Source organism: Mesoplodon mirus, assembly GCF_964341445.2.
Source record: "Mesoplodon mirus genome assembly, chromosome: 1".
NCBI classification, from domain to species: Eukaryota; Metazoa; Chordata; class Mammalia; order Artiodactyla; family Ziphiidae; genus Mesoplodon; species Mesoplodon mirus.
The window spans coordinates 82,163,364-82,189,217 of record NC_138976.1 but is presented as its reverse complement, the minus strand read 5'-3'; the positions used below and the strand labels follow the sequence as shown (position 1 = coordinate 82,189,217).

Here is a 25,854-nt window from a genome sequence, read left to right as displayed (position 1 = left end):
TTCAATTATTAACGTGTAAAATAGGGCTGTGTAAGCCTTACCTCTTCTAAGCTTTTATTTAGTAACCTGGTACTGTTACAGTAGAAAGACAAATTCCCCTTGTTGATGATGTAGTTTTGTTATTGTTATGCTAGAAACGGAAAGCCTGATGGGAATGCTGACCCCTGGACACAGGCTTTATAAACAGTGTATGCTTCACAGCTTTGGGATTGGAATATCACCCTAAATTCAATTACCATAGAACTAATTGAATCTGCAAGACTTGTAGCAATCCTTCTATTTATTCACTTAGAGTTGCGGCAGAACATCTAAAGAGTCCTTAAAACTGTCGCACGGGACAGGGCACTGGAAGGCAGGAGAAGACATCAGGAGGAACCTTTATTTTTCTCTTTTAGAGTCGTAGAATATTATACTGAAGGGAACTTAACGACCAGCCAGTCCCACCTCCTCATTTCAGAGACAAGAAAACTGAAGCCCAGAAAACAGATGGGCTGCCTCCCCCAGTCATATGGCTTAAAAATATATATGTATACATGCATATACATATACACATACATTCTACACATATTACATGTATATGTATTTTTTTCCACGAGCTTTAGTGAAAGTGACCAGTGTGACCTCATTTCCTCACTTCTCAAATCCAGGATCCACCCAAATCTAACTATTATTCATAGCCTGCCTATACCTTATACTTTCTTACATCTATATCATTGCCCCCATCTCTTGGAATGTCATACTCCACCTCCCTAAACCCCTAACTTCCATCTTTTGAAATAGTTATCATTCATCAGTGATTAGCTCAAATATACCCATTTCTTGGATAAATATTTCCCTGCCGAAACAAACTTTCTTCTGTCCACAGCAACTACAACAAGAGCACTTACATACTATCTGTGATGAACCATGCAGCTTGCTTATATTTGATCTCATTTAGTCCTTAAAATAACCATATGACATCGATACTATCTTTAATCACATTTTACTAATAAGGAAACTGAGGCACAGAGAGGTTAAGTCCCTTGTCCAAGGTGACTAAGCAGCCAGTGGTTCTGATGGTTTATTATAAATATGCTACATGTTATTATTATGGTCATGAGGAGAGGAAACTAAACTCTTTAATAGGGTTTTTTTTTCTACCCCAAACAAACAAACAAACTGATTAACATATAGGGGTTGAGACCTTCCTTCTAGTTAATGGATAAGAATTCCTGAATTTCAAATCTTCCCTAGGTCCAGGTTTGGTCAAAAGTATAAGGCACTGCTACTTGAACTTTAATTTCAGGAAGTGGGCATGCAGAAAGTGTATTGGAGACAGTTTTTTTAGGATGAAATCTAATGACTATGTCTGAACCCTGCACCTCACCTAAGTCTGCTCCACCTGTTCAGGGTCAAACTGGTCGGTGGCATAAACACTCTTTGCACACTGCACAGAAGGCAGATCTACCCACCTACTGCGGGTGTAACCTGAACTGCTGGACTTGAATACAACAGTTGGGTATGTGCACATTTTTCTAGAGATAAGTTTCATGATGTTCGCCAGATTCCCCAGAGGGGTCACTGTTTTAGAGGCGTTGTGGAGGCAGAAGAGCTCCAGGACTATGAAGGAAAAGAAGAAATTTCTGAAAAGATGAAAAGAATCTGTGGGAGGGTAGCATAGTTTTTCTTAGGTTTAAATAAAGCTATTTATTCCTTCTGGGGAGTGTGGGTTTGGTGAGAGGGTGTCCCTATATGTCAATGGCACCATTGTCCTTAAAGTATTAAAGCAGTCAGAACTCAAGAGACTTGTCTCACCCTCTGCCCTTCCTCAGGACACAACAGTTGAATCTGAGACTTAGACAAATGGAGTGACTTATGCAAAACCACACGGTTCAGAGCTGGGATAAATGAGAATCCAGTTCTCATTCCTTTTCATGGTCCCTCCACATTAGTTCACAGAACATCCTATCAAAATGATGACTGTTACAGCGAAGGGTCCCCACAAAAACTCAATATCCACACATGATCAGTGGAAGCAATGCTTTGTCATCTGGCTCCAGTGAGTTTTATGTAAGAAATAATCCTCTCTAATGCTTTCTCTGATTCCCAGCTTTGCAACATTCTCTTTCTATAAGAAAAGAATTGAATGGATGTTAACTAGACTTACTGTGGTGTTCATTTCACAATATATACAAATATTGAATCATTATGATGTACACCTAAGGCTAATATAATGTACGTTAATTATACTTAAAAAAAACTTTTAAAAAACTTAAAGAATTGTATACTTTTCCCACTAAGGATGGAGAAAAGAGAGTTAAGCTGACTTCACTTGGTGTTTTAATTTTTTTCTTGCTATTAAATATCTTTCATCTTCAATTTCTCTCTCCCCTTTCTACCCCAAATACCTCAGACCACCACCAGGATACCAGGTGGTAGAAAATGGTAAAAGCATGAGGGTTCTTCTCTTGGGAAGTAATAATCACCATGTCACAGTGTGTTAGAATTTATGCAGTGGAAATATTTCATTTGAACCTACACATCTCTATAGCAGTAAGAAATTATGATCTTCCTTTTAGAGATGATGAAACCACAGTTTTCTGACAAGAAGATGATCCCCTTAAGCAGAATAGCAACAACTTTTGTCTAACTCTGGATTTTATTAATTTCTTAATTTTTAGGGTGGTAAATATGGGAACCAAAGTCTTTGGGAGATCCCAAATGCAGGAAACATCCTCCCTGCCCACATTAACTAACCAGATGTATTTATGCATATATGCTATGGAGCAATTACAGAGACAGATGCGTATATCCACATTACTGTGTTTTCTGCCCAGTGTATCTGAAGTTTTGCTTATGTATGTAGAAGTTTTGCTCTTACCTGGGAGAAAACTGAGGTGTGAAGAGCAGGAGATTTGTCCTTGCCCACATGGTAAGTGAAAAGTTGCACCAAAGAGAACTATCACTCTACAGTGTAGAAATGTTCTTCCTAGTGATGTGTTAATTTTAACAAAATGTTACCATAATGAAGCAGCATATTTAACTCATGGAGGTTTTTTATAGCAGTACTCTGTATGTGCAAAGTAAAATCTGATAGTATCTCTAACAGAGTCTTCCCCCTTTTTTAAAATAAAGAACTTCAAGAGCAGAGTGGGAGGGTTTTAATGATAAAAATATAAAGAGTAGGATTCCTATCATCTTTAACTAAGGATAGGCTCCATTTCCTAGTTGTTTAACCTCTAAAAAAATTCCAATTCTTAAGAAATTTAAGATACTTAAGAATCTAAAATAACACTGAATATCATTAGAAAATTCCTTTGTCCTCTTATGATCATTTTACTTTGGTAAACAACTTTTCTCAGTATTCTTCTTAAAGATCACTATTTTTAATTAAGTTGAATCACGAAATGGATAGCATGGTCCATGCATTTTGCCCCTGAGATACTTCATTTTGAAAGAATCCTAGGGTAGAGTTGAAGAAATTAGAGTTGAAGGGAAATTTACAAGACATCAGTCTAATCTTTGATTCTGGGTAGGACTGTCATTTACAACATACCTGAAAGGAAACCAGGCAGTATCTATAAGAATACGACCAATGACAGGGACCTCACTTCTTCACACAGTGGTCTACCCTCTGTTCTCCAATTCTCGTCATTTTATAGTTCTTCCTCATTTTGAATAAAAATCTACCCATTCTTTTGCCTGGACCTGACTCCCAAGTGACACAAAGTCTCCTCTTTCTTCACATATGATTTTTGAAGACTTGTTTCCTTGCTTCAAGGTTTTGTTCTTCAAAACAAAAGATTTGTCTTTGATTTGTCCTTTGATTTGTCTTCCTCTACCTGTGGTTCAGATCCATCAGTATCACCCTTCCCTACGAAAGTCATTGTCCTCTCAATCTATTATAATTTCCTAGTCTCCCTTTTAAAATGTGTACCTCAAAATTTATGCAGCCTTTGGTAATCTTCAGAAATTGTTGCTGCTGAGAAATGTCCCTTGCTTTATGTGACTAGCCCTCTTCAGCTCACTGGGCTCTTTCAGTGACATTGGGTCTGAGGACCTACCTTTGCCAAGGTCTCATCATCCAGGTGATTCTTCTGAATCACATGTTGAAGTGCAAAATAAATTTTTTCCTGAAGCTTCTGGACCTTCCTTGGTTCTATCAGCCAGGCTCGGTCTGACAAAGGGAAAGAATGGGTAAGGAGGGGATAGAATGTAAGCTTTGCTGTATTTCACCTACATGTATATAAGTGCTGAGTACCAGGCCCATTTCAAATTAGTTCCAAATTACTTCTGAAGACATGTAATTATTCTTCTAAAACAAATATTTTATAAGCAATTCTATGATGACAGTAATGTATAATACATTGACATACAGAATCAGGGTGGAGGTAAAGACACAATGGTTCAAAGAAACTCCACGTGTCTTACTGTCTCTGACAATTTACATCTCTTACTTTCTCTGGACATATGCTTAGATTTTCTTTCAAAGTTTACGTTAATGATTTGTGAAGAAATGAATTAATTATAGAAGTGAAGAAAACCTATTGTAAAGGAGTGTTTTTGGAATTCAGAATCTCCCTTCCCTTTTATAAGCTAAGTTATAATTTATATAGCATCAACATGAATCAGTTAAAAAATTTAATCCTGAGTCCTCTTTTTCTATATTGAATGTTTAAATAATAGATAGGATAATCCCTCCTTCCCTTTAGCCTTTCCCACTTTCCTTTCTTTTTTCTTTCCTCCCTCCCTCCCTCTCTTTGTTCCCTGCTTCCGTCCTTCCTTTCTTCCTAGACGCTTTATACCATGGTGACAAAATTCAGCCCAGTGTCAACGCCTAAGGTTGAAACTTCAATGAAGAGACACCTAGAGTCTCCAAATGCTGAACAAATACTCATGGAAAAGAACTTGGACATGATCCTTCTGAACACAGTTCAGGTCAGGTGAGAAACTCGATTCTGTAATCCTAGACAGGGCCAGGACAAGTCTAGCCAACAGTTAAGCAAACCCTTACGTAAGTGAGCACAAAAGCCTTCAGTGACAATTGTCAATCAGAATACATTAAGTTCCCCTGCCTCTCCCTTCCCTAAACTATCTGGAGCTGAACAGACAGTAACTATTATGGCAAGAACTTGGGCGGAAGGGTGGGGTCTGGCATGCGATGGAGCCTACACAGGCTGGAATACTGTCTTTCCTCTCTTTTTGAATATGGCACTAGGCCAGGGTGGCAAACAAGGTATCTGGGAGTTGCAGAAGCCTCTGAGTGTGGGTCTGTTCCCCACTGGGTAGAATAAGCTAAATATCATGCTTCCAAACTCCGTGGAGTTTGATGGCTTTAGCATTTCTTCCTAGAAAAAGGCTCATAGTTCAGCTGATTTCTAACTCATAAGAAGCAGGCTTGCCGTCCAACTGAGGCATATCTTCATGGATTGTTTAGATTTGATATACCATGTCTTAAATATTTGCTGCTGGGAATTTACTGACTTGTCACACGCATACGTACGAGGACAGTGACTTTTGTAATGCTTCCTTTGATTAAGCAGGAACCAGACTGAAACCAGCTCCCTCATCATGGACTCAAAGGCTTAGAACTAATCTTCACCTGAACTGTAATCAATGGGAGCAATCAAATGCAATGAGAAAACGGTAGGAGGAAAATTATTTGGCAAGTGGTTGCTACCAGAAATAAATATTGCTTGTCACTTCTTCCATTTATCTTTGTGCTGCCAAGTCTGGGAAACTTTCTAGGGTTTAGAAAAAAAGAAAAAGAAAAGGAAAAAGCCTGGAGGAACAGCTTGATTTTAGACAGAGCCACAAAAGAAACTGTTAGTAATGATATGCCAATTGATAACTAATTTCCATTTTTGATAAAATAGTTAAATAAAAAACAGAAGCAGATTAAAAAAATCCTCATAAGATTTATCCTCATAAAAATCCTCATAAAATAAGTAAATAAAGCCTAACAGATACAAAGTGTAAAGGCCGTATTATGGGTAGACATAGCTAGAGTGACATGTCAACAGGGCCCATCACAGGGAAGATTAATTTCTTCCAGCCTCACTGAAAAATATGTTAGGTATAAGAAAAGATCAAGTCTCTAGAGATAAACGGGTTATAGAAGGAATGAGTCTCTTGACCATAAAAATGACCAGGAATGTGTCTGTCTTTTCATAGAGAACTGTCAATAAAACCGCTATTCCCTGACCCCAAATCTAACTGAACAGATGACTGAATGAACAACTCTGACTTTTCATTCTGGTTGAACCATGCATTTATTAGGATTCCATACAGTTTCAAGCCAGCATATACTTTTAAAAAGAATTTCAATGGCTATAGTGCTATTTGATCTATAAATGTCATACCATACCTTCTTCGAAAACTTTTTTGCTGTTTACTGCATTTCAGAGCTAGACGAGGTGTTTATTATTATGAAGCTCAACCCTCTTACTTTACAGGTGAGGAAACTGAGGCTCTGAGGGGTCAAGTGTTTAAGGTCACACAGATACCTGGTGACAGAGCCTGTCCTAGAACGTCTACCACCACATCGGAGATTCTTCCTTTACCAGTCTTTAGTAAGAGCCATTTTTTTCCTCTGCTGTCCTTACCTCCTTTTAAAGCTTCTAATATTGCATTAAAAAAAGAGGCATTTGCCTGAAGTGAGAACGCCAACATTAATATGGATAGAAAAACCGATGACAGAGATATTTAAAGAGGAGAAAATATATGTTTTACTTTTTTTAGTCTCTATGCTGGCTTGTACACTCAGGTATATTTCTACTAAGTCTCACCTAACTGGACATTTTTGTCTATGTCCTTTATTCTTAAAATCAAAATAGAACTTAGTTATAGCTCAGGCCACTATTTGTCTTCATTTATCTGTTAAGAAATGATTATGCTTTTCTGAATCTGGAGTCACCCTTACCACACATCCTACTCTTGCATTTGGGACAAAACTGATACTTAAATTAACCTGAGGATACTTTTCTTTGACTTGTCCAAAAATATCACAAGCTTGCTAAAGAAAATATAGTTCTTTAAAGTTTCTTCAGAGCACCTTGGCTTAGGCAGATGCAATTCATGTTAAAGACAGCAAAACAGTTTTTTTTTTTTTTTAAAAAGGTAAGGACCTCAGACCCCTCCCTACCTGGAGATATCAGAACAGCAGATGAGAACAAAGCAATCTCTTCTTCAGTCAGCTGCAAGGAACACAAATTCTTTGCAAAGTCAAATGCTTCATTCACTAGGTCATCAGAACCTATAAAAGAAGGCAAATTAAATGAAAATACTTGAACAGAATGGGACAATAGTAAGAAAAGTCTCATAATCAAGAAGTTATTCAAGGATTTGCATATTAGGCACACAGAAAAAATATTTCTAAGTTCCTGACCATAACAAATGATTTAGTGGTAATTATAGAATGAGAAAATTGGGCAACATCTTGACCAGGTAATGAAAGTCAACATCACCAATGAGAGGCAGATAGAAATGGTTTGCACCCATTGTAATATCCAACTGGGAATATATAACCCCAATCTAATCTTGTAAGTTTGAAATTCGCTCCGACTAAAAAATTTTAAATTAGTGATTTGGGGATCCTTTAGCACAGACATAGCATTCATAGAAAACCTAAACATGTATAATGGGCCATGGGCTGTCAGTCTTAGTGGCACTTATAGGATGTCACTGGCAATGTAGGATGTCCAGGGGCCTCAAGCTAAGCGAATGGAGATGAAGTGACTTTCAATTTGGTAATTTCCTGGAAATTTGATTGAGAAGCAAACATTCATTTATGTTTACCTTCTAATGAATGACTCGCAGGTCAGTTGCTTAGCCATTGTGAATTCTGGCAAAATAATGCTTCATCCCTACACGGATCCTTGGTAAATGTTTATTTTATGAAGCTGGAAATATACCCAAGTTGCTTGCCAAGGTTTTCCCTCCTTTCTTGAAAATCTAGCCTTGGAGATGACATGGAGGTATATCAGCTGCAGGAGGGAAACACTGCCGGCCCCGATGGATTTGCCATTGGCTACCATATCAACTGACAGCACAAAAGGTGAAAGGGCAGTGGCCTTCTTTGATGTCCGTGGGCAGGATATGGAACAAATGGCACTGTCAATTGTTAAAGCCTTTCCTGGCACCAGCCCATCTTTGCTAACGTTCTTCCATGCCGTGCACTGACGACTGGATGTGAATGACACACTTCCAGAGACTGACTCTGTCCTGCGCTCCCACAAGAATGGTCTGGGGATCATTTTGGGCTGGTTGGCAGCCACGCTATCTGTGCTCCCAGAACTTCATGAATTAACAGGGAGAAAGTCACTACCCTGGGTGCGAAACAAATGAAAGAGCCCCTCTTTTAAGCATCTTAACTAATGATTGATTATAAATTTGCATAAGAAACTTAAGAGGTCACCCATGGACCACCAGTGGTCTACGTAATATACTCTGTGAAGCAGTAAGCTAGAAGGTAAAAGAAAAGCTGATCCTACAAAGAATGCCTAGAATGCATCCCAGTTCTTTAGAATCAGTTTTTGTTGATTTCTGAATAAAGCATGTTGGTGTCAACAGGGTCCACGTTTCTTTCCTTCCTTTTATATTTGGAGGCACAACTATAAAATCAGGAGTTAGATGAAACACTGGAGGCTCCCCTAGTCCAACCCTTATTTTTTTTTTTTTTTTTTTTTTTTTTCCGTACGCGGGCCTCTCACTGCTGTGGCCTCTCCCGTTGCGGAGCACAGGCTCCGGATGCGCAGGCCCAGCGGCCATGGCTCACGGGCCCAGCCGCTCCGCGGCACATGGGATCCCCCCAGACCGGGGCACGAACCCGTATCCCCTGCATCGGCAGGCGGACTCTCAACCACTGCGCCACCAGGGAGGCCCCCAACCCTTATTGAATAATGAGATACTACGTCATGTTAGAGAATCAAGGCATTTCTTATAGTGGAGAAACTGATGGTAGTTAATAAAATTGTGTCATCATCAAAGGTGAACTCACCTAAGGCCTTGAACATTTGCATTCCTCCATATTTTCCTTCAAACAGAACAGTGTTGTTTAAGGGGTTGAAGGCACGGCACATTCTCACTAAAACCACTTCCAAGCAACCTATGAGAAAAAAATTTCAAATGTGTGTGTATATATATATATAAAGAGGTTACTACTGCATATAGGTCAAGAGACTTTAAAAGACTTTAAAACACACACATAGACACACACATTCAGAAACACCTCAAGATTCCTTCCCAAGTAAAAAAGAATTATGTTAGATATAAAGCTCTCTTGAAGTCTACGTGATGAATTAAAGATAAAATATACTTTAAAGGTGACTAAAATGAAGGGCAAAAACATTTTCTTCAGAAGCATACATTTCCCCCCCCCCCATTTCTGACTGATAATGAAGTTAGTTGCAACTCTTGAATTCACTGGTGATCATAAGTGGCCCAGAAAGGAGATTTGCAGCAGGCAAGTTCAGTCTGTTAACTTCTGTAGAAGTTTTGCTGTTGGGGTAACCTGTTCTCTCCTTCAGTTTTTAACACACTCCATGTATATTTCTGCATACAATGACTTCAATAGGGACACCTTCAGGATGTTTCTTGAGGGTACCATTTATGTCCTGGTATCTTTGAAATGAGGGTTTCTTGGTCAAATAAGTTTTGGCAAAAGGTTGAACATTATCCACTCCAGGGAGTTATAATCAACAATCACAGGTCAAAGGCTGTTGAAGTCCCAACATGAAGGAGTTTGTTCAACCCTGATGGACCTAACATTTCTGAGTTCTCTGTTAGCCCAATGGTGGCAGGACCTTCATCTGCAGCCATAGGCAATTGTGGTTATTGTATTCACTGTTATATCTCCATCACCTAGAAAAGTCCCTGGCACATAGTAGGTGCTTAATAAATATTTATTAAATGAATTAGTTCACTACCTTTGTTTTTCCTTCTGAACATTTACTGACATCCTGAGCAAGTACTGCAAAGTTTCTCCACATTTTGGAGAAATGGGCTTTTGCCCCACGGTGTGTTGGAAGGTGACACCCAGGCTCAGAAGTCAGAAATTTGCATGAGAACATCGTATAGATGATTTGGCACACCCATGTTGTACCCAACTGTACCCCTGGTGCCTTTCTTAATGCCTCCATGTATATTTATGTCTGTGTTTTACTTCTTTGTTTTGCTGATGTATCTGCTTTCCCTCATATGTCACCTTAGCATAGGGGCTTACGCATAAGAAGGAATCTGCAAATATTAATTGAAATAATGCTTTTCTGAGAAAAACAATAATAGGTACCATTTATTCACTATCTACAATATGGAAGGCACTTCCCTTGGCCCCTTACATTCTTCTGCATTCCATATCTCCTACCCTTAAACCCAGGTGGGCCTACATGACTGCCTTGACTAACAGGTGCAGTGGAAGTAACCCTATGGGACTTTTGAAGCTAAGTCCAGAAAAATGCTACACACTTCTGCCTGGCTCTCTTGAAATGCTAACTTTTGAAACCTAGCAACCATGCTGTGAGAAAGTCCAAGCAGTCTGTGGAGGATAGGAACTGAGGCCCCCCTGAGCCCAAAGCCTTGACTGAACTCTGGGCTGTCAACCAGCACAAACTGCCAGCCATGTACATGAGCCAGTATGCAAGTGGGTCCTCCTGCCCTCAGTCAAGTTGCCTCAGTGAACACCACAAGCCGTCCCTTGCTAAGCCCTGCTCAAACTGTAGCTTTGGAAGCAAAATAAATGATTATCGTTGTTTGAACTAAGTTTTGGGATTGTTTTTATCCAGCAACTAATACATCAAGTTAATGTTTGAGTCAAGATTTGCACCAACTTTAATCATCTGGTAAAGAAGCAGCAGCAACTTAGAATAATTGTGGCTCAAGTTCAAAAGGCAGCTTTTCTCCACACCTCTTTTTGTACAGTAGAAACTAACACAACATTGTAAAGCAACTATACTCCAATAAAAATTAATTAAAAAAAATAAGCCAGCTTTGCCAGATACTGGCTATGTGGTATTGAACACAGCCCTTCACTTCTCTGAATCTTTACTTCCTCTTCTATACGATGGAAATAATTACTGAGCACACAAGATTAAAAGAGATGTCACAGGTAAACATAAACATATATATATATATATATATATATATTATTGCATATATATAAATTATGTTATTATTATTTGCTATAGCCCAGGACCATGAAGGTTCACATGAACACCATAGTGGTTCTTATTTTCTATTTTCAAAGGGGGCCAAAAAAGACAAATACATTATTTTTTTCCTGTTTGGATAATGGCAGCTGCAAAGTCAATCATGTGCAAAGTTTCCTGAGTTGCTTCGTAAGTGACAGTGTGTGTGTGTCAGAGTGTGAGGGAGAAGTGGGGGGAAGGATTAGAGCAGAGTGAGTTTCTCCCGGTGTATTCTGGCTGCAGGCTATCCTCATTAAAATGACTGGAAATGACCACAGAGGCAGAGCTCAGCTAGCCTGGATTTTTTTCCCCCCAACAGAAGGCAAGTAGTACATTTTAGAGCCAGCTCAGCAATTCGGCCACCTTGACACGCTAATTACTAGCACTGCCTGTCAAGGTGGGTATCTCAACCTCCACAATTAATAGCTCCACTTTCAATAAGCAAAATTGTATTTGACTTCAAAGGGGAACTGAATGACTATCAGGGCATTTTTATTATTGAGAGTTTCCTTTGGGAGTTGGCTGACAGCGTGGGTGGTAAAAATGAGCTACATGTTGGATGGAGGATTTTCTAGAACTAACAGCAGGCTAAGGGTCAACCACAACCTGGTCTAAAATAGGCCCCCCATGAATTTTCTTGCTTACCTGACTTCAGAAGCAGGATTTGATCATTCTGACAGAGTTCCATGAAGCCTGTTATTCGCTTTGCAAACTCTACCACATATTGGATGGCGTGAGTGATCTGGATGGCACATTGCTGCCACAGTGCTTCCCTGGACTTCAAGAGAGAAAACACAGAATGTACATGGAGCAGAGAACAACTTGGAGACTCGGTGAAATACTCAAGGTTGCCCTAACTGGCGCTTACCTGTCACCTGGGGTCCATGGTAGGAATTCACCCACCTTTAGAGGAGAGGCAGTATTGTCTAAGATACTGCTTTGACCTCTTTGAAACTTGATACACCACAATTATCAAAGTAATGAGGCTACAATAATGGAAATGTTGCAATAGTACAAAAAGATAGGCATTTATAGTTTCTTGATTATTCTGCCTCCTTCTCCTCACCTAAACAAACTCAAGCTCTTAGTCTATTTTGTAAAATCAAACTCTTACACTGAGGAATAGCAATTTCACTCACAGGCTTCCACAAATTATTTCCACGTGTACCTGACAGACACTAAATCTGTAATATTTTTATGTTGTGTTCTTTTCCCAGAACTTAGGGAGACTGCTTTTTGGTACAAAAAAAAGTTCAAGGGAAAAGACATCAAATCAGATCACTCTCTTAAGTTATATAGAACCCCGGAAATGTATTTTGATCCTTGGGTTATTTTCTTTGGAATGGGAAACATAAATCCAAGTGATGTGTTAATTCTGTTTCTTATTGACCATAACAATACCTATGCTTTTGTCTCCTTATTCATATAAAAGTGGTAAGATTTAATTATTCCACTGGAGGAAAAATCAGTATGTTGTAGTCATATATTTATATATAGACACATTTATATATTTTATTAAAATTTCATTTACCGGTAGGTTTTGTGATTATGGATCTCAATCCTGTAGAAAATTAATGTGAGTCAAAACAGCAACAACAAAAACAGCAACAAATTCCTTCTCTTAAAACCTTCTCTAATGGACACAAAATAATCAAAATAATAACAGTAAAAATGTAGGGTGAGTTGTCCCTTTTTCCTTTGGTCCTTTTTAAACATGTAGGGCAAGAAAAAACATTCAGAATGCTTTGTTGCATATCTTTGTAGTGTAAGTTTGCAGCTATTATTCCTGCTATGACTTTTTCAATTGCTTCTATTCCTTGCCTGGCTGCAAGAAACCACTATGAGATGTCCTAAAATCACCTGATGTGGGCACAGTCTCCCCCGTCACTCAAATAGAGCAGTGATTTTCAATCGGGGTCGTTTTGCCCCCCAGGGAACATTTGGCAACATCTGGAGACATCTGGGTTGTCACAACCATGGGTGAGGGGATGCTACTGGCACCTCGTGGGTGGAGACCAAGGATGATGCTAAACATCCTACAATGTGCAGGACAATCCTTACAGCAAAGAATTGTCCAGTCTGAAATGTCAACAGTGCAGAGGTTGAAAAAGCCAGGAACAGAGAAATCACAGAAAAACCCTTCCTGTAGTTTCCCAGAGTACCTTGCTTTGATACGCTTTAATTTCTTCATACGTGTGGATCTGCCATGCCAGCTGGTGTAGCTCCTCCATGGTGTATTGACATGTCTCCAGATGGGACTTAATGATGTTCTGCGCAATTCGATCTATGAGAAAGAATATCAATTTGAGGGTCTGTGAATAAAATCCCACTCTGCGGAAAGAAACCTGATGTTGATGTGTTTCCTGTAGGAATGCCTTTTGGAGATACTCCAATTGTATGAGCATGTCTTTAACATTACTATCTATTTAAAAATCTCCAGACAAACTCTTTATTGCTTTTTTTCAATTTTCAGTCTTTTTATCAAAATTAACTGCCTTTTCCTGCTCTTTTTGGTCACAAAACTGGGGTCTTAAAGTTGTAAAGTGTTCAAATAGATATTTATTTTTAAAATAAATACAAATTACCATGTACCATGTTTCTTGATATTTGGCCTGAAAGTCCACTCACAGTCTTGTGACACCTGTCACACTGCAACAGTCAGTGTAAACTCCAAAAACTTTAAAATATTTGGAAAATCACTAGATCCTCAGTGTTTATCTCAGAAAGGAGGAATTGAAATATAAATGTGTTGCTTATATTTTAAAAAGGGAGGATTAAACAATAATCTAAAAAAATAGTTTTCTATAGAGGAAAGAGAAGAGAATGGGGGCACAGGGATAGAAGCCAGACTTCTCTGATGGTATTATTTTTGTAGATTTGACTTTGGAACCATGTAGATATCTTCCATAAATAATGTGAGAGGGAGATGAAATGATACGGACTCATGAGGTGATAATTTTGAAGCTGGGTCATGAGGGCCCTTATATTCTTCTTTCAAATTTTTCATAAGATAAAATATTTCCCTGAAAAAGTTAAAAAAGAGGAAATGGTTTTATTCATTTAAAAAGTATAAATAAACACAATTTGGGGGGGCCATTTATTCCAAATGGGTTGTATTTAGCATTATATCTTAAATATCGATGATTTTGGGTTTTGAGGTATGGGAGTTGAGTAATAGAACCAGACATAAGAGCTCTCCTTAACAACCGGCAGTGAGTCCCCCGAAGTTGGATACAGCTGGCAGAAGGTCCCCTCATAATCCCCCCTCTGCTATTTGAACATGTGAAGGTGACATCTTGGAATTCTGCACTTAGGAATTCTGTAAGTGGGATGTGAGTAGAATGAAGATGACCAAATTTTCTGCCTGGTAACTGTTCTTGGCTCATATAGAAATGGAGTTTTTCTTGTGTTTCAGGTGGTGCCATTTTAAATGCAATTTCTGTTCTTTCTAAATAGCAATATTTCATTTCTCCAGGATAATTCTCAAAGCAGTACGTAGGTACCGTTTTCTTTTTTTACCTTGCTAAGCTTCTGGTATATATGGAGTGAAATAAATTGAGTTTTAGTAATGTAGAGAATAAAAAATGTAAGCTTAAGCTTCTAATGAACCTTTGAAATAAAAAAATCTCATATATCCATTGCCTGGCACATTATAAACACTGAACAAATGGTAGCCACGATTGTCATTATTAGGACATTCTACATAGTTTTTCATCAGAGAAGGAATCTGACCACCCAGTGGAGATGAAACAGAGCTATTTAATTTTGGAATCAGTGCTACTGAAGGAAGATATTTTGATATTTATTAAAGTTGTTCAATCAGAACTATAAACTGATGGATGTAGAAGATGCTACAAAATGCTAACTTATGATTATGTCTATGCTCTATTGGATTCAGCATTGAGCATTTCTAGACTTTCATTGCTTATCATGCTATAAAACTCCTTTCTTTAAAAAAATCCTATATTCAAAAATTTATTGAACATCCTCCTATGTTGTAAAAAAGGGCAGGAAATATTCTATACATATTAAAATAGATTGGTATGTCATGGTTCATCATTTTTCAATTTCATTTGGGCAGTCTAATTACTTAGACTCTTAAAAAAACATATCTATTCCTCAGTAGGTATATAATGAAAACATAAGATTTTTATGGCTCTATAGTTTTCAAACCTTTATCTTCTTGGTGTAGTCTGTTTTCATTTTCAAAGATACACCGATTTGTCAGTAATTTACAGGCTTCAGGGTTTCTAAGCAAAATTACAATTGCACTCAAAATTGCACTATGAAAAACTTTTTATCTGTTCCTTTACAACATCTCCTGAGAATTGCTGGCCAAGGTTTAAGAATTCCCTGGCCTTCTGCCACCAAAGTTTAGGGTTCTATGGGGTATGAGGAGTGGGCATAATAAACATGTGGGCAGATTAAGCAAAATTGAAAGTTAAATCCACATGGATGCTTTAGGACTCAGCTCAGATGGCCGTTCCTCGAGAAGGTTTCCCTGCTTCCCAGTGTCCTCAGGTAGAAGGGCCAGCTGCCATTACACTTTAATTCCACCCCCCAACTGAACCTTTATTCCAGTCAGACTCCCACTGTGCTTATTTGAATGGATGTTTCTACACCCTTCAAGATTGTGAGTTTTCAAGAGATGGACTGCAGAACCCAGCACAGTGCCTTCATATATTCATTCACATGTTCACAAATACTTTTTGAGAAGCTATTATATACCAAGTTAAGGTACAGAGTTTAAAAAAAGACATTTTCTTTTTTTAAAAGGATCTTATAATAATATCATGGCATATCATGATGTAACAAATGCCCTGAGTTATTGTGGAAGCCCAAAGAAGAAAGTAACTAACTCAGTCTGAGGAAGGCAGAAAAATATCCACAGAGAAGATGCCTGTTGACCTGGGTCTGGGCAGGAATTTGTCACATGAAGAGAAAGGCGGACCTCAGGTAGAGGGGATGATGGAAAGGCACAGAGAGAAAACTAGCTCTGAGCTAGATAACTGCTGACATTAAACTTTACATCTTTACAATCCTTACTTTTTACAAACAATTTCCCTTTGACTGAGGAAAAAAGTGAGGTTCAGAAAGAGTGAGTGACTTTAGACCCATTTTTACAGAGCTAACAAATGGTGTTGAAATCAGCTATGTCTTTTCCAGCAGAAAGTCCGTAGTGTTTGCAATACAGAGTTCATTGAAGAGATGGGGAGAAAGAGACTAGGGACAGACACTGACTGGAGATGGAACAGCTGCGTAAGCATGGCCATGGAGTTTGGATTTTACCCTGTAGGCGATTAAGAGCTGGTGGAAGCTGTGAAGCAGGAGAGTGACATGGTCAGTTTTTTGTTTTAAAAGGGTGATACTGGCCATGGCAAAGAAGATGAGATGGCATTAAGGAGTAAGTGAGATTAATCAGGCTGTTGTGAAAAATACAGACAAGATATGAGGAGCTTCTAGAACAGGTGAGAATGACAGAGACAGAGTGGAGGGGCTAGATTCAGGAGAATTCTGAAGGAGGATGCATAGGACCAGCAGGGTGTGTGTGTGTGTGAGAGAGAGAGAGAGAGAGTGAGAGACAGAGAGAGAGAGAGAGAGAGAGAGAGAGAGAATTAAATATAGTAGGTACTCAGCCAATGTTGAGTTAGTAAAGATAATGTTGAAAATATGCATCCATCCATTCGTCCCCTCGTTTTCTGCTTTGACAAAGGATTTTAGAAAGCTGAGACTGACCCTTTGTTTGATGATCTTAAAGCCTAAGCACTCATGATGGCTTTAACATTAAACATGGGCAATTATTTCCCATACCCTTGTGGGGAGAAGTAAAAGGCAAATCTCTTTTTGACATAAGACATATATCAATGAAAGCTAAGGCACAGTAGCAGCAGTAGCAGGAGTGATCCTTCTCCACTTCCTTTCATGGGTCTGCAGTGCAAAGGTGAGCCACGTGCAAAAACCGGCTTGACCCTTCTCAAGGCTCAGGCCGGGGGGTCAATAAACCACACAGTAAAGCTAGACTTGGTCCCTCGGGAGCGAGGCCTGAAGGCTCATTCTGTCGATTAGAAAGATGCATGAACATCAGAGGAGATGGTCTGCTTGGACTGAGAGTCTGCAGTTGTGAAAAGGGGAGAAGGATTTAAAAAGAAGGGACAAAAGGGAGAGACAATGAATACAGTATGCAGAGTTCCTGCTGGGAGCCAAAGGAACTTTCAAGAGTCCTTGCCTGGAAAAATAGAAAAGGTAATAGTAAACGCTGTCATCTCTAGGGACCAACCACATGAGAAAGTCCAGACAAAAAGACTGAGGTAAAAGAGCAGGGGATATGGAATCTTTCTGGGCAATCGCACACCCTTCATCCGTTTCCCTGATTTGGATTGCTGTTGCTTCTCAGAGCCCAGTTTCGGATCCTTTAACCAGCTTGGGCTGCAGAAAGCACATGTTGAAGAAGGAGTCAGCACGCACTGTGCCGGGATAATGGGTGCAACAGAAATATGACTGAATAATGACTGAATAATGGGAAATTCAACCACCTTCAGAGGTGACGCCCATGGACTCTACACTCTCCTTTTCCTGAGACCAGGAATGAGGCTAGAGATTTCTTAAGTGGACCTGAAAATGCAGCTATATCTTCTCAGTAGTTAAGATTCTGTATGTATCAGTGAGACAGAGCTTTGTCCACTTCACTAAGAGTATGTGGGCTGTTTGATAGTTAATAAAACAACAACAAGGAATGAGAACAACAATTGTATATGCTCAGTCCAGTCATTCCTTTTCAGTCATGATGAGGGGAAATGTAAACACTGATGCTGGCAAGGGAAAACTGGGTGTGTAATTATAGGTTAATAGTAAGTCCATGATCCTTATTTTCTATTTGTTAATTTCATGAAAAATATCCTGCTCTCACTTTCTCTTGCATCTCTTTTTTTTCCCCATAAAATTGCTGTTTTATTTTTAGACTTTGACCCTTATACTATTCTTGAAGGAAGGCTTATTGGAACCCAAGACTTATAACTAATTAATAGAATTTGTAACTTCAGGTATTAAGTAACTTTATGAGATAGAAATGACAACATGTGATACAAATGAAAGAATAATCCTAGAAATCTTTAAAATAATTGATATAGAGATATGTTTTTGGCATAGGTTGTGGTGATGGTTTCATGAATGTATACTTATCTCCAAACTCATTAAGTTGTAGACATTAAATACAGACAGATTTTTGTATGTCGATTATATCTCAATAAAGAGGTTTAAAAAATAATTGATATAGGCAAATATACTTTATCATTTTTGATGAAAAATATTGAAAAATATTGTTAAAATTGTTAGACTTCCCTAGAAGCTTTAGGGGTAATCTTAAATCCACTTATGACAGGCAATAAGAAGAGAGAAATTAAATTTTTGAAGGGAAAACTAGAATAAAATTGATGGTAATTCTCAATAGTGTGTGCAAAAATTGTAGAACCCTGGGGCTGGAACTAACCTCCTTCCTTCATTTCCAAATGGACTGTATCTAAATAATTCCAGAAATTAGTTGGGTCTCCTGTCTCTCTCTGCAACTTTGGCTCCCTCCCCCGCACTGTGATCCTCATCAATCATCACTGTGATCTGTGGAATAAATCAAAGAAGTAGGAAGGAAGTCCCTCCTTAAGGTATTTACAGGTGGTTGAGATGTGCATGATATGTGTAAATGTTAATAATATTTTGTGTAAATTAATTGTGTAAAAATAATATTTTGAAGTAATATTAAAGAAATATATGAAAAATAAATTTTGTTAAGTCTTAATTCATATAGAAAAGCAAAGTCTGGAAAGAAGTCATCTAAATTGCCTAGTACTATGTAGACAAAAGGTTACATCTGCTTATTTTGGTGAAAAGTAAGTAAACTGACAAGTAAGGTGACAATTTCTTGTTTATAACTGTAATGTTATAAAATGTGGACCAGCTTGCAGCTACTAAAATAGCAAGTGACCTTCTGCAGCTCTGATTTCAACCACTCAGCGGGTTTTTTCCACCAAAGGGGCTTATTTTAGCTCTCACTAGACATTTCAGCAAATGGCGCTCTCCAAAGGCTACAGTGTCTCAGACACGGATTGCACGGGTGGTTTCATTAGAATCCCACATCCTGGGAGCGGGGAAAGTTGAGTGTATCTTTAAAAACTGCTGCTTTCAGTGTTATTACCAAGAGCACCCGTGGCCCAACTGTATCAAGGCGAGAAAGCTGAGACTCAAAGCTATATATAGCACTAGAGGGGGCTGCATCTGAAGTCCCTAATTCTTTCTCCTCCCCCTCCTTTTTTTTTTTTTTCTTCATGAGAAAGGATGGTTTCTTCTTGGTGAACTATACCCCCTATTCATTTTCCTCCATAAGGGATTTTTTTTAGAACTTGGAAGTATTCTTCTTATAATACTATATCTCAGCCTCAATCAAAATGATTAATGAATTTTTAATTTATCACTTGCCTTAAGGATCTAGAGAACTGCTCAATTCTCTGTTTAGTTTATACTACTAGTGTGAAAGGGGAATTCTTAGGGGATTTGCTTTGAATTAATGGCAGGATATCTCTATGGACTTGCTCAAGGCAAGTTTTAAGTGCCTGCATTAGGTTTTCAGAATATCAAGATTCCTCAGAATCCACACTCTGAGGCAGTAACTCTAATATATTAGAACAACTGGTTTAAAGGTGAAACATTTAACCAAGTGTGCATTTTGTCTTTTTGACAACAGACTACCAGTTTTATAAGTTCTTGGTCATTAAATAGAACAAGTCTGCTGGTTAGTGTGTAACAGATGAGTGTCAGAGAGGACAATGTTACTTTCGAGACCTTTCTGATTTTTCTAATCTCTATTTAGAGACGATTATTTTGGGGGCATAAATAGAATTGTGCTACCAGCATAAAAACATCAATATTTAAGCTTAAAACAGCCATCTATTAGTGATCCATAGCCTCAATAGGGAGGTAATATTTTCAGCATTTAAGTTCTTTAAATCTTTTAAAGAAGAATTTAGGGGCATAAATAACCCATAACTTATTTGTTGGCTCCGTTTCAATGTCCAACCACTCATTACTCTTTTACCAGTGAATTAGGAAAGCTTCAAATTTTCAAACAAATTCTATTGCCAATTATTACATCAGAGAATGGCATAGCTGATTTTTACTTCATGTAGATCTGAACCAAAATGTTCTTAAAGTGCTTCAGAAAAATATATTAACAAAATATAAGATTGTTACTAACTATAAAAATGATGAAAATGTGATAAAACTCAATAAAATATGAACACAGAGAAAAACAGTGAAAAAAATCAGATTAATACTACAAGTAATAATATCTGGGAAAGGACTGAATGAACAGATTAATAAATAAAATGGTTAAAATTTTATCAAATTTCAGGAAGTTCAGGTGAGAGCATTTTAATAGGAAGTAAGAAAACTGAAACTAAAGCAGAAAGAAAAAAACTGAAAGAATCCATAGGGCATTTGTATTTAAGCAGAGTATATCCAAAGGAAAAAACATCATACACAGCAAAACAAATTATCTACGAGGGTGCCTTCTTAATAATTTAATAATGGAAAGCTGTCTTGGATCACAAGTGTTTTGTTTCATTGCAATAGTGCATGTCTAGTTTTGGGGAAATTACAGTTCCCTTTCTTCAAACTAGCTAAGAAAATTAAGAATATAGTATAAAAACATTACCTTTTGAAGCTAACTTTCATAGTAAAAGAGACCTCCCTCACAGAACAATCAGAAAAGATCAACGTACTTCAACGCCCTAGAATTGGTGAGTTCTAAGGAAAGCAGCTTGTAGGATGGAGGAAGCCAATATGAACCCATTGAGCCTTTTATTTCACGCCCTTTGGGAAGTCACTTAACATTTTAAAGTCTTAGTTTCTTTGGGTTTGATTTTCTATCCATAGAAAGATTTGGCAGCAGTGATACTTTCTAAGGGCTGTGTAAAAGCATGGCAACTTGAGTCTAAGGGGCTAAATAGGAATGTCTCTTTCTTTTGACTCACAAGGGAGAGTCTTTCAAATTACAGAAGGTGGGAGTACAGCTCACAGTCTTAAAAGTACTTGAAGTGTCTTAGAACAAACAAAAACAAGATAATCTAGAGCCCACGAAAATATTTCCCTACTCTCTTTTAAAAAGTACACCCCTTTGGGCTTCCCTGGTGGCTCAGTGGTTGAGAGTCTGCCTGCCGATGCAGGGGAACGGGTTCGTGCCCTGGTCCGGGAAGATCCCACATGCCGCGGAGCGGATAGGCCCGTAAGCCATGGCCGCTGAGCCTGCGCGTCCGGAGCCTGTGCTCCGCAATGGGAGAGGCCACAACAGTGAGAGGCCCGCGTACTGCAAAAAAATAAATAAATAAAAAATAAAAAGTACACCTCCACACATTACCCAAAGGACACTTAGCAGGTCACAGATGATGAAAACCTAATTACGGAAATTGCTCACGGCCATCATTAGGATTGACCTTTACTATTTGGATTTTGTTGACATATGGATTGACCGTTAATTTAAACAGAAGCAATCCCTCCCCAACCTTACCCCCCTTTGGAAATGTAGCCAATATAATTCTGACCTTTAGGAAGAACTAATTCAGGAGGAATCTTTGGAGGCAATTTTTACATTTTCAAACATTTAATCTAAATTTTTAAAAGTAATGATTGCTTAAATAATACATTTAATTGACTAATGCTTTAAAATAAGTGTTTTCTAAATAGTCTAGCACCAAATGTTCCTGGAGCAAACCTGTCTGAAAACCAAATAGCAGTTCCACAATAGTCTGCATAAATAGGGCTCAGATTTAAATAATAAATTTCTTCTCAGTAGTAAGGGTATATCGTCATATATCCTTATCTATAGCTTACATCCTAAAATAAAATAAACAAAAAGTCTTTCCAGCTAGAAACATTTCCAACAGGTTTCCCCACATTTGTAAATATCACAGAAATAAATCCTGTACTGGTTGGCAGGGAGAGCTTGTTAAGTTGGTTGTATACCATGGTAATGAAAACCAAAGTGTATCAAGCTCCATCAACCTGGCCATCAATTGACATTTCTGTGTCCCATGGCCTATGTGGCATTTTAACCCCAACCAGCTGTTCCCAAAATAGGTGTTTGAAAATGTGGCTAAAGCAGTACCTATTCATCCCAGGCAAGGGAAAAGTGATTCAGAGCTCTTTCTAAGAGTGAGTGTCAAGCTTGCAATGCGGGAAATACTAGTCAACAGTGGGGCTGCTTCAGAGATTGTCTTACAAGCATAAACATTCCCTCCTTCAATAAGTCATAGGTAGAACCTCATGAAATCTCCTTCCCTCTTCCTTACTGCAGAATACTTCATATCTACTATGGCTTTTGAAACTGAGTGCATAAATTGGAATTGGTTTTCCAATAGCTTCCCAATAGCATTTTTTTTTTTTTTGGTTGGTGGATTTTAGAATCTTCTTAGGAAGTTCTGAATTCTGAGTCAAAAATTAATCCCAAACTAGTATCTCCAGGGGAAGTCTACTGAGGAAGATCAGTTTTGCATAATTTCAACTCAAAATAGAAAAGGTGATTTAAAAGATTTACCTAATCCAGTGAATGCTAGCACATAAGGAAAGCTGTACTGACAGAGGTACAAGCATGTAGTGGTTAATCTGCATACAGCTACTATAAATAGATATGCAGGTTTATAAGTACTTCAACTGAGCATATATGTGTGTATTGCTTATAATGTAAATCATGTTTATATATGTTTAGAGCCTTGCTGGTCCCAAAGTGCTTTTGTATACATTATGCCATTTATTCCAGTTGTGGAGAATCATTGCACTGAGCACGACAGCAGAGTGACTACAACGTATTACTAGGTGAGTTAAGACATCTTTTTCAGGTTGTTAAAGGATATCTAGAAAGATACGGATTTGAATGACTCTAGGGAAGAACTACAGTGTCCTCTGTCCCAGGATGCTCCAGAATAATTCATGGCCATGGACTAGTTAATACTATAGTTGTGACCATGGTAAAGACCCCAGAAATGTGACAAATTGAATTGATTAGCCCAGTCCCCACACTCGGGCAATTCCTTTTTTTTTTGAGATAGAAGACACAATTCTGGAAATAAGCAGCCTCTTGGGATGTAGTCTATGGGAAGCAGAGAACAAGGTAGTATAAAAATTTCAGAGGAGTCAAGTAAATCCCTCTCAAGTGACCAAGGTGATCTGGGTAGGCCTGGGGCTCAGTCAAGACCATATATTTATTGTTTTGTCCCCCTTTTTCTTTCAAGAGGGGTTTGGGGAGGTGGTCAGGTTGAAGTGGGCCAGAGAGGACAGGTCGATTTGCCCTGAAGTATCCATACAGCGGCTCACTCTTTACTTTGTACATGAACTAGGGATGGTTTGAGACTGGCCACCAGCCTCTCATTGATCAGCTCCTGGCTGTCCTTGATGTTCATTTTTTTTTTTTTTTTTTAAGAGTGTGGATGAAGAGAAGAGACTGGTGCACACTTCTGATGTGACTGTGGTTATTAACTTTATAGCTGACAGGGTCATTCCACCCCATGGAAATTGCCAAGTGTGGTCCTATTCCTTGAGACAACTGTTTCAGCATCGGTCAGGATTGCCTAGTTGCCTGTAAGTCCCCTCCCCTCCTCTCCACTACCCTACCCTTCTCCTTGGGAAGTGGCTGTAACAAAGGGAATATTTGTGCACATGGCCAAAGCTCCCACCAGGAGTTGGGAGAACCATAATCCTTCAAAGTCATTGAGCCCATCTGCCTTATTTTTCAGATGAAGAGACAGAGCTCCAGAAAGCTGAACTAATTTTGAACAAGTTCACGTGGCTAGTATGTGAACTAGCCATCAGGAGCCCCAATTTCAATATCCCTTCCCTAAACTGCCTGCATAGGACCTGTGTTTGGGTGAAGGTGACAGGGGTGTCAGATGATGATGGAAGTTCACAAGATGTCTTCCCTCAAGGCAAGAAAGAAAGAAGACACTGGATTTTCATGTCCCTTACTGCTTGTATGCTTTTTCTCATTAGTTTAGTCTAATGACTTACTAGGTACTTGCTCCTAAATTGAATGCCTACCTGTATTTGATAAAGGTGCCACCAGAGGACATAGGAAATACATAGCTGGAGTTAAATTCTATTCTCTGTACCATTTCTGAATGAGTAGTTGAATATGCTTAATAGGTTTAGGCAGCTGTAAAATATTTACCTGTAAAAGCCTATGTCATTGAAGCTGCTGTCTTATGACCATAGCACCTGCTTGGGGTTCTTAATAAATAACAACTGAAACACCATCAACTTTTACAGAATTTCCCCCAATAAAACAGCACTAGAAATACCTTCTATGTATCCACATAGCCTTGATGAAAAAAATAGTACATTACAGGGATTAGATCACCTTTAGGCCAATCCCTTTTTGTAATCTCCTCTATTAATACTCAGCTTCTGTAATAGATGAATTTGCTAAAAAAAAAGAGGTTTATTTCTATTTTTGGTGTTTAAAGTTCCAGGCTCCATAAATAGACCACAAAAGGAATATGAAAATAAATCTACATTTAAGATTACCCAGGAGGGATCAATGAATTCATTGACTTCATTGTCTTTATCTGGAGAGAAAATTACTGAACAGCAAACTCAGATAATGTTTGTAAAAGGCAATCTATCCCCTTAGCACTGAAACTAATTTGATGGATTTTCCCCCTGTTTTTAAAAGCATGTTGTTTGGCTGGTTGAATTGTCTTGTTGTCTGGTACCTCATGGATTCACTGTCAATCATCTTTGAGCTTAAATGAGCTTTCATTAAGAGTATTAGTCCTGCAGAATCCTCCAACCCATCTGAGGGCTATAGTGGGGGAGCAAAAACACGACCTTCCATTTTCTCTCTCTGCTTGTTTGCCAGTCCTCCTATAGCCAGCTTCCTTTCCCTGCGACCAACCACTGCAAAATTTTATTTGCAAAGATATAACACCTCCACCATGCCAGCTTGAAGTAAAATTCCTGCTAAACCCAGTTAAACCTGATGCCTAAATATTAATTTGCAGCTTACTTTTGCCCTTCTCTTATTTTATGGTGTTCTGTCCTATGGGATTTTGAGAAACCCAAAGCATATTATTCTGGAAATGTTTCATGTTCTTCTCCTTGCTTACCCACATTTTCTTTTCGAGTCCCAAGACTATGGGAATAAAACATTCCTGATAAGAGCTATGGCACAGAGTAAGCAATACCCCCCCGTCTTCTTCACCTGCAGGAGAGTTTGTGGTATCGTCATGCTCAGTATTTAGAATACATGGTGTTGAACTGCAGCTACTTATTTTCATGCCTGCCTCCTAGACGGTGAGGACAGGAACCATGTTCTCCTTGCCTTGAGTGCCTGGCACACACTACCAAATGTAAAATAGATAGCTAGTGGGAAGCAGCTGCATAGCACAGGGAGATCAGCTCAGTGCTTTGTGACCACCTAGAGGGGTGGGATAGGGAGGGTGGGAGGGAGATGCAAGAGGGAGGAGATATGGGGATATATGTATACGTATAGCTGATTCACTTTGTTACAAAGCAGAAACTAACACACCATTGTAAAGCAATTATACTCCAATAAACATGTTAAAAAAAAAAGAATATGTTTTTGAAAGAATGCCTGGAAGTGTAGAGTAGTAGAATGAGCTACATAAGAACTTAAGTTTTACCACTTAACTAACTC

At 38.5% G+C, this 25,854-nt stretch overlaps 1 protein-coding gene and 1 long non-coding RNA gene across 2 annotated transcripts in view; one reads left to right on the top strand and one right to left on the bottom strand.

Moving 5' to 3' along the window:
* Nucleotides 1-25,854, bottom strand: part of RORB (RAR related orphan receptor B) — a 178,388-nt gene that overhangs the window by 7,056 nt on the left and 145,478 nt on the right. The window contains exons 5-9 of the mRNA XM_082628156.1: nucleotides 13,325-13,446; nucleotides 11,808-11,940; nucleotides 8,978-9,085; nucleotides 7,124-7,234; nucleotides 4,044-4,156 (exon numbers count right to left, since the gene is read on the bottom strand). Of these exons, the coding sequence (XP_082484282.1) occupies nucleotides 4,044-4,156; nucleotides 7,124-7,234; nucleotides 8,978-9,085; nucleotides 11,808-11,940; nucleotides 13,325-13,446 (587 nt within the window). The remainder of the gene's footprint in view (nucleotides 1-4,043; nucleotides 4,157-7,123; nucleotides 7,235-8,977; nucleotides 9,086-11,807; nucleotides 11,941-13,324; nucleotides 13,447-25,854) is intronic.
* On the top strand, nucleotides 4,187-8,845 carry LOC309808146. Its single transcript, XR_014294703.1, has 3 exons — nucleotides 4,187-5,625; nucleotides 6,435-6,551; nucleotides 7,798-8,845. It is a non-coding gene; the product is annotated as an uncharacterized lncRNA (long non-coding RNA).